This window comes from Mandrillus leucophaeus, unplaced genomic scaffold, assembly GCF_000951045.1.
Source record: "Mandrillus leucophaeus isolate KB7577 unplaced genomic scaffold, Mleu.le_1.0 Scaffold1103, whole genome shotgun sequence".
Lineage (NCBI taxonomy): Eukaryota > Metazoa > Chordata > Mammalia > Primates > Cercopithecidae > Mandrillus > Mandrillus leucophaeus.
In genome coordinates, this window is record NW_012099244.1 from 43447 (window position 1) to 52212 (window position 8766).

An 8766-nucleotide genomic window follows, 5' to 3' on the forward strand; every position below is an offset into this window, starting at 1 on the left:
TATTTATTAGATTTATGTTTCTGTTTTCCCTGTGCTAGACTGAGTCTAAATAATAGATCCATAAACAGGATTTACAATATGACCCTATAAATAATATTTACAACATAATAAAGTGTGATCAGTCTGCAAGAGAAAATGTTACTTTATATCCTTGAAAATGTATCCCTCCACTGAAAATGTCTTGACTGTCCAGAGGCATTGGAATCTCCTATTACATTGATGAATTGTTCAGCAGTGCCCGTCTTGGTTGCTTTCATTTCACCAAGGCTTTCTTGCACAGCTTCACCTTTTTTTCCCTGTAACCCAGTTGGCCTCTTGTTAACAAAAACATAAGCCTTTACCCAGTCTCCAAGGTTACCAGCTTCCTAATTATGCTATTATCCTGGGAATCCACTTTTCCTCCTGAAAAACCAACTCTTCAGCACATTCTTCGAGCTAACGGGAGCACTGGCTCTGTCGTCCTGCTGAACCACTATCCCAGTAGAATTTTTCACTGTGTGCCAGGTTAATGCCTTTCTTTCTTGGATTTCTTGTCATCTTTCTCAGCCTTCTTTCTACTTTTGTGGCAGTGTATGGCCAAGTATCTTGTCAAGAGGAATATGAGATCAATTCCAAGTCATTGCTTGCCTGAAAATGCCTTTTTGTGTTCTCACACTTTGTTCGTTGGCTGGACACCATTTTCTTCCATAACTTTGGAGTCTTGACTAAAAGATTTAAAAAAAAAAAAAAAAAAAAAAGCACGTGCCAATCTTTGTGGTTGGTTTCCTTTTCTTCTCATCAAGCTTTCGGCATCTTCTTTCTCTTTGGTGTTCCCAAATTTCTCTGCAGTGTAACTAAACGCGGCTATAATTGTATATAATTGTATTCATCTTGCCAGCACAGTGACTTTGGGGTCCTAAGGTTCTACTTTCTTTCACATAACCGAAACAATGAAATTTATAGAAGAAAACCAAAACCACAAGTGACGAAAAAAAGGAAAAAGAACTTGGGCTTCATAAAAATGGAAAACCTTTGTGCTGCAAATGATGTGATCAAGAATTGAAAGGACAACCCACAGAATGGGAGAAAATATTTACAAATCATATATCTGAGAAGGGACTCACATCCAGAACATAAAGAACTCTCACAACTCAGTACTAAAAAGACAACCCAAGTTTTTAAATGGGCACAGTATTTAAATAGATATTTCTTCAAAGAAGATACTCAAACAGTCAATAAGCATGTGAATATATGCTCAAAGTTGTTAGTTTTTAGGGAAATTTAAATGAAAACCACAGTGAGATACCACTGCATACCTTCTAGGTTCTGATCAAAAAGATAGGCAATAGGCCAGGCGCAGTGGCTCACGCCTGTATTCCCAGCACTTTGGGAGGCCAAGGTGGTCAGATCACCTGAGGCCAGGAGTTCGAGACCAGCCTAGCCAACATGGTGAAACCCCGTCTCTATTAAAAATACAAAAATTAGCTGGGCGTGGTAACAAGTGCCTGTAATCCTAGCTACTTGGGAAGCTGAGGCAGGAGAATCGCTTGAACCTGGGAGGTGGAGGTTGCAGTGAGTTGAGACTGTGCCATGGCTCTCTAGCCTGGGCAACAAGAGTGAAACTCCATCTTAAAAAAAAAAAAAAAAAAAAAAAAGGTAGACAATAACAAGTATTGTTAAGGATGCGGGTAAACTGGACCTCTTAGCTGGGCATGGTGGCTCATGCCTATAATCCCAGCACTTTGGGAGGCCAAGGTGGGCTGATTGCTTGAACCCAGGAGTTCAAGACCAGCCTGAGCAAAATGGCAAAACCCTGTCCCTAAAAAAATACAAAAATTAGCCAGGCATGGTGGTGTGTCCCAGCTACTCGAGAAGCTGAGGTGGGTGGATCACCTAAGCCCCGAGAGGTTGAGGCTGCAATGAGCCATATGGGTGCCACTGCACTGCAGCCTGGTGACAAAGTGAGACTCCGTCTTCAAACAAACACATAAATGAATAAAAATTAGAACCTTTATTCACTGCTGGTGGAAATCTAAAATGGTACAGCCACTTTGAAAAGCAGTTCTTTGAAATGTTAAACATAGAGTTTTACTATATAACTCAGCAGTTTCACTTCTAGGTATATAACCATGTTGACCAAAATTAAGGGTGTCGAGGCAGAAATAATTTGATTTATTGGAAGCCAAATGTGAGGATCAGCCTGGGAAGAGACATCAGCAAAGTAGGGCATGTCCCGGAGTCTGCTGCAAGTTGGAAGGCTCTTATAAGAAAGTTTAGGAAGACTGGGTGTGGTGGCTCATGACTGTAATCCCAGCACTTTGGGAGGTGGAGGCAGGAGAATCACTTGAGGCCAGGAGTTCAAGACCAACCTGGGCAATAAAGCAAAACTCCCTCTCTACAAAAATAGCAATTTAAAAATTAGCCAGGCATGTGGCACACTCCTGCAGTCCTAGCTACTTAGGAGGCTGAGATGAGAGGATTGTTTGAGCCCAGGAGTTCAAGGCTGCAGTGAGCCATGATCGCACCACTGCACTCCAGCCTGCGTGACAGAGTGAGGCCCTATCTTTTATTTTTTTTTTTAAAAAAGGTAAGTTTAGAAGAGAGGGGGACTCCTCATATTACAGCTTTCCATTTTCTTTCTTTCTCTCTTTCTCTCGCTCTCTTTCTCTCTTTCTTTCTTTTTTTTTTGAGATAGAGTTTCGCTCTTGTTGCCCAGGCCAGAGTGCAGTGGCACAATCTCGGCTCACTGCAAACTCCGCCTTCTGGGTTGAAGCGATTCTCCTGCCTCAGCCTCCCGAGTAGCTGAGATTACAGGCATGCACTACCGTGCCCAGCTAATTTTGTATTTTTAGTAGAAATGAGGTTTCTCCATGTTGGTCAGGCTGGTCTTGAACTCCCAACTTCAGATGATCTGCCCTTCTCGGCCTCCCAAAGTGCTGGGATTACAGGCGTGAGCCACCATGCCCGGCCCGAGCTTTCCACTTTTATTGGAGTTTATAATACAGAGGTTATGATCACTGACTACAGATGACAACATATGGGCTAAAATGTTTTAGCACAAGACAGTCAGTAAAACGTCACGATTCAGAAGCAAATCCGCGTCCTTTTCAGTGTTAGTGGGCTATGTATTAATCAGTATATCAGCACAGTAAGATTGGAGGGAGTCACAATAAGACTCTCTACTCAGGGACAGGATGTGAGCCATGCATTGTGAGACCTTCCCCAGGTGGTTAATTTGGAAGGCTGCCAAATGTGACATGTGAGGTGTCACCCAGAAGAGGTGAAAACATGTCCACACAAAAACTTGTGCATGAATGTTCATTGCAGCATTATACACAATAGAGAAAACATACAAACAAATGCAATACCCATCAGCTGGCAAAAGGTGGTATAGCCAAATGATGGAATGTTAGTCATAAAAAGGAATGAAGTGGCTGAGTGTGATGGCTCACACCTGTAATCACAACACTTTTTGGGAGGCCGAGGTGGGTGGATCACAAGGTCGGGAGATTGAGACCATCTGGCTAACATGGTGAAACCCCATCTCTACTAAAAATACAAAAAATTAGCCAGGCGTGGTGGCATGTTCCTGTAGTCCCAGCTACTCAGGAGGCTGAGGCAGGAGAATCACTTGAACCCAGGAGGCGGAGGTTGCAGTGAGCCGAGATCGCACCACTGCTCTCCAGCCTGGGCAACAGAGAGAGACTCCGTCTCAAAAAAAAACAAAACAAAAACCAAAAAGGAATGGAGTGGGGATACGTGCCGCAATATGAACGCATGCGAAAGACAGTATGCTGAGAGGGAGAAGCTGGTCACAGAGACCTGCATGGAACGATTCCATTGAAATGAAGTGGCAGGCAGAGCCACAGAGACACAAAGCAGATGAGTGGCTGCCAGGGGGCCGGAGAGGAAAGAACGGGAGTGTTTAGACATGTTTAAATGTGCAAATCCTTACCATTGTGTCACAGTTGCCTGCAGTATTCAGGGCAGCCAACATTGCACAAGTTTGTAGCTTAGGAGCCAAAGGCCATACCCATGCAGCCTGGGTGTATAGCAGGCGGCACCGTCTAGGTGTGGGTGAGTGCCCGCTGTGAGGTTGCCATCACCGCAGAATCGCCTCCTGACGCCTTTCTCAGACCCCATCCCCATCATTAAGTGACTCGGGACTGTGTTTTCATTTCTTATTGCACCAGCCCTAAGACACAGGCCAGGCAGCTCCGAGTCCTCAAGTCTGATGGCTGATGAGTTATAAGCCAGGCCTCAGGCCCAGCGCTCTGCTTCCTCGTCTCATACTCTGCCCACGCGCTCTCTTGCATGTGGATGATCTTCACCTTTGATAAAAGCAGCTCTCACAGTCTAGAGCAGTATGGATTCTAGCTAAGGCCCATGTGGATCTGTCTCAGGTTCCATTTTCTGTACTCATCACCTATCAAATGACACCGAGGAGAAGGCCTCGGGACTTCAGGACCTGAGTTTAATTCATAGATATTTTCTCCCAGCACCTAGAATTTGACCAGTATTATTTGTTGCCACAAAGCTGATGAACCTTGGCCCCATATTTTGGGGATGGAGAGGTTAAATTGTTCTTTACACTGCTGAGGTGTACACTAGTAAGACTTACTGTTCTCTGCATTGGATGATCTGCTCTCGGCCTTCACTCACGTGTTTGGTAGGAAAAGTCGACCGGTCTTGTTTTGGGCAGCACCCTCCTGGTCACTAGGGTTGTATGAGAGTTTCAGGGTCGTCTATAGCCTGGAACAGCTATGAAAGGGGTCTGTAATCAGTCATCCATGCTGTTCACCATCCGTATGGTCCTATGAAGGCAAACGATTCACCGCTTCCATGTGAAATGTAGCCTCGTGGGCTTTGTAGAGATAGGAAGCCTTGGACCTGGAAGCCGGTCTTATTGGGTATATTCCATTCAAAGCTGGATTCCAGCAGGATGCTGACCACTGTCAGTCCAGGATCACACAGGCCTCCACCCTCTGAAGGGGATTCCTTAAAGCTGTCTCTCAGCCAGGTGTAGTGACTCGTACCCATAACCCTAGTGCTTTGGGAGGCTGTGGAGGGAGGATCCCTTGAGGCCAGGAGTTTAAGACCAGCCTGGGCAACACAGCCAGACCCTTGTCTCTACAAAATCAAAATAAAAATTAGCCAGGCATGGTGGCACACACCTGTGGTCCCAGCTACTCAGGAAGCTAAGGTGGGAGGATCACTTGAGGCCAAGAGTTCAAGGCTGCTTCCAACTGTGATTGTGTCACTGCACTTTAGCCTGGGCAACAGAGCAAGACCTCATCTCTAAAAAAGACTAAAAAACCTGTCTCTTGTTACGGGGTTGGCCCACTTCTTCCTCTCCAATCCCAGGTGCCCTTCCCCACCTGAGGCTCCTAGAGGTAGGAAGTAGGTGGGCTTTCCTCCTTAACCCCTAAAGAAGGGGGGTGTCCTTTAGGAACTGGGGTCTATCTTTTAGGAACTAGGCAGCATCTCGTTTTGGTCTTTCACTACTCGAACTCTAAAGTTTTTGGCCAGGCACGGTGGCTCACACCTGCAATCCTAGCAATTTGAGAGGCTGAGGTAGGCAGATCATCTGAGGTCACGAGTTCAAGACCAGCCTGGCCAACATGGTGAAACCCTGTCTCTACTAAAAATACAAAAATGAGCTGGGCATGGTGGCACATGCCTGTAATCCCAACTACTCGGGAGGCTGAGACAGGAAAATCGCTTGAACCTGGGAGGCAGAGGTTGCAGTGAGCCGAGATTGCACCACTGCACTCCAGCATGGGCGACAGAGCGAGACGCCATCTCTAAATAAATAAATAAATAAATAAATAAAGTTTCTGAAACAAGGAACACAAAGGCATGGCTACCTTCCTGAAGGGAAGAGGCCAGTACCTACTTCAGTCCCTGCTTAATATCCTAAGGTATTGAATTAGGTTAGATTTACAAAGTACGTAGAGCAGTACCTAGCACGTATAAACACTGTTAAATACATTCTTTTAGGTGTGTTCTCGTGAGTGGGTAAGCAGGGATAAACCTAGGGTTCTTCACTGTCTGTCTTTATTCTCTAGAAATATTCTGAAAACATCTTAAACTCCTTCAAAATAGGGAGTATTGCCCAACTTCAGGTGCATGAACTGTGACCTAGAATATATTATTCTCTAGTTCAGTTACAAGACAGGTGGTTTTCTGTTTCAGATTTGTAAATACTTTTAACGAGCTCATCACTGTCACAATGAGTGGGAAAATTTATGCAAATGTCAGCAGCAACAATGCCAGCAACTACCAGTTTTTTCCTTCTGGCGTGTAAGTACCTAGACTGAATGCTTCACTCAAAGGTTCAATAATTTTTCTTTAAAAAATACACTGAAACTTTTAATGCCGAGAATGTTAACCAATATTATTCTTTCTTTTGATAGAAAAGGCTTCACAATAAGTTCAACAGAGATTCCACCACAATGTCAACCTAATTTCAATACTTTCTACCTTGAATTTGGTAGTGCTTATACCTATGTAGTCCGAAGGAAGGTTGGTAACTCGTTTCATTGTATCAGAAGATCTGCTCGAACTCGATTGATACCCGAAGACTCACAAGCACTTAGGACATAATGATTTAACTAGAGTGATATTAGGATGTGTATTTTAAATGGGCTTAGAATTAATTCACTTGGCTAATTCTTTAACTTACTGTTGACTTAATCATTAGAAAGAATCTAAACAGACTGACTTCCCCTGGAGAACAATTTATGTTAACCAATATCTGATGCCTCTTTATAGACTATTAACATGGACTTAAGGAACTCGTAGTTCAAAGAGAAGGCAGTGTTTTAAAATGACTTCCAAACTACTCTCTTATCTGAAAGAAAAATGCTAGTGAACATATCTTCAAATCCCATCGCAAGTGTAAAATGTAGTGTTGCCTTATGTTTAAAATGTGTATGTACTTGACAAATCATATGATGTAACCCTAGAAGGTCAAACTCAATTTACCTGTTCGAACAATTTTTATTTTAGAAGCTATCTCAACTTCTGCTTTTTCCTTACTGCTGCAGAATGGCAGCTGCCCCGACGTGCAGTCATTTGAAGATATTTCAGCCAACACAGTTAACATGGCTCTGCAAATCCCGCAGTATTTTCTTCTCACCTGTGGCGAAGTGGTCTTCTCTGTCACGGGACTGGAATTCTCATATTCTCAGGTTTCTTGTTCTTTGTATTTACCACCCATCTGCTATACCCCTGCCTGCAGAAAATGCTGATGGGACTTAAGTTAAATCTGGGATAACGATGTTTTTTAAAAGTCTAGAAAGCATTATGGTATCTTCCGTAGAACAAGGTCTCTGAGATCAACAAGTATTGTCCTTACTGAATAAGAATTATTAGTCTCTTCAGCTTTGCGAGAGCATGTGTTCATATGTGTCTATAGATCCACAGTCATACCCTAGACATTTAGCGTCCAGTATTTATTACTGACTGCTACCAGAGTGATAAAGGTCAGCAGATTCTCCTTTCTGAAACAACCAAATGTAACCGACCATTCATAAAACAGCTCAATTACAGGTCTATGTCCTCACGATAGGTTTGATTGAGGTCTCTTTATAGCTCCCAGTAAACACACCAAATAAGGTCTAGCTTTAAAAATAAAAAAAATATTAGCTGAGCATGGTAGAGCACGCTTGTGGTCCCAGCTACTTGGGAGGCTGAAGCAGGAGGATTACTTAAACCCAGGAGTCCAAGGCAGCAGTGAACTGTGATCGCACCACTGCACTCCAGCATGGGCAACAGAGCAAGACACTGTCTCAAAAAAAAAGAAAAAAAAAAGTTTAAAAGAATTACTGCTTTTAAGTGTGTTAGACTAATGGGCTAGGTTTTATTGATACCCAAATTAGAGCTTAATTGTTGAACTGTGTTGTCAGAACTATAGTTATAGGCATTATAGCACACAATGCCTAGTACCATCAATTTTTATAGTAAAACAGCCAAGAGGAGTCAGAAAATCACTTTCTGTGATAACCTCACAGGTTAATAAAGGAGATAACTGTAATACAGGTGACAGGTGTTTGAAGAGATATTTTGGAGATGTGGCAGGAAAGCCACAGAAGGGCAAGCTTGCAGCCCAGGGCAGCCTGCATTTGAGGGGAAGACTATGCCAGGCTGGGTGGCTTCGCTTGGAAGCTCTCCTGTAGAAACAGGATCAGCTCCTCTGTAGATGTGTCCATGTAACTAAGAGGACAGCTTTGCAAGGATGTGGAGCATGAAACACAGAAATTCTTGTCTACTCACCTGTGAGTGTGTGGGTGTCTTGTTACTTAAGTGATGGTCCTTTTTACATTGAGGCCACCTGACTTTTCGTGTGCATTGTTAGGGTGCTCTGCTTCACTAAATGCCCATCAGTGTGCTGTGTTCTCCTGCTCAGAGGGTGACACCTGGAGCAGGACTCACTTTGCTTTGCTTCCTCAGGCTCCTTCCAACATGAAGTCGGTGCTGCAGGCAGGATGGCTGCTGACGGTGGCTATTGGCAACATCATCGTGCTCATTGTGGCAGGGGTGGGCCAGTTCAGCAAACAGGTATGGCGTGGGAGAGGAGATTGCACATCCCTCTGTCTTTCCTGTTCACGGCCATCACAGTGGCTCTCCCTAGCCCTGTCTGCTCTGTCTGGTCATCTGGGCTAATAGCTGGATTAAACTGCCAGACCAGCCAGGGCTATTCCCAAATAGCCTTACGGCAAACTATCTGCTGATCCTTCTCCTTCTCCTTCTCCTTCTCCTTCTCCTTCTCCTTCTCCTTCTCCT

At 44.0% G+C, this 8766-nt stretch overlaps 1 protein-coding gene across 1 annotated transcript in view; it reads left to right on the forward strand.

The window, feature by feature from the left end:
* SLC15A1 (solute carrier family 15 (oligopeptide transporter), member 1) overlaps window positions 1-8766 on the forward strand; it is a 44712-nt gene that overhangs the window by 33878 nt on the left and 2068 nt on the right. The window contains exons 18-21 of the mRNA XM_011992417.1: window positions 6175-6282; window positions 6396-6504; window positions 7029-7172; window positions 8434-8541. Of these exons, the coding sequence (XP_011847807.1) occupies window positions 6175-6282; window positions 6396-6504; window positions 7029-7172; window positions 8434-8541 (469 nt within the window). The remainder of the gene's footprint in view (window positions 1-6174; window positions 6283-6395; window positions 6505-7028; window positions 7173-8433; window positions 8542-8766) is intronic.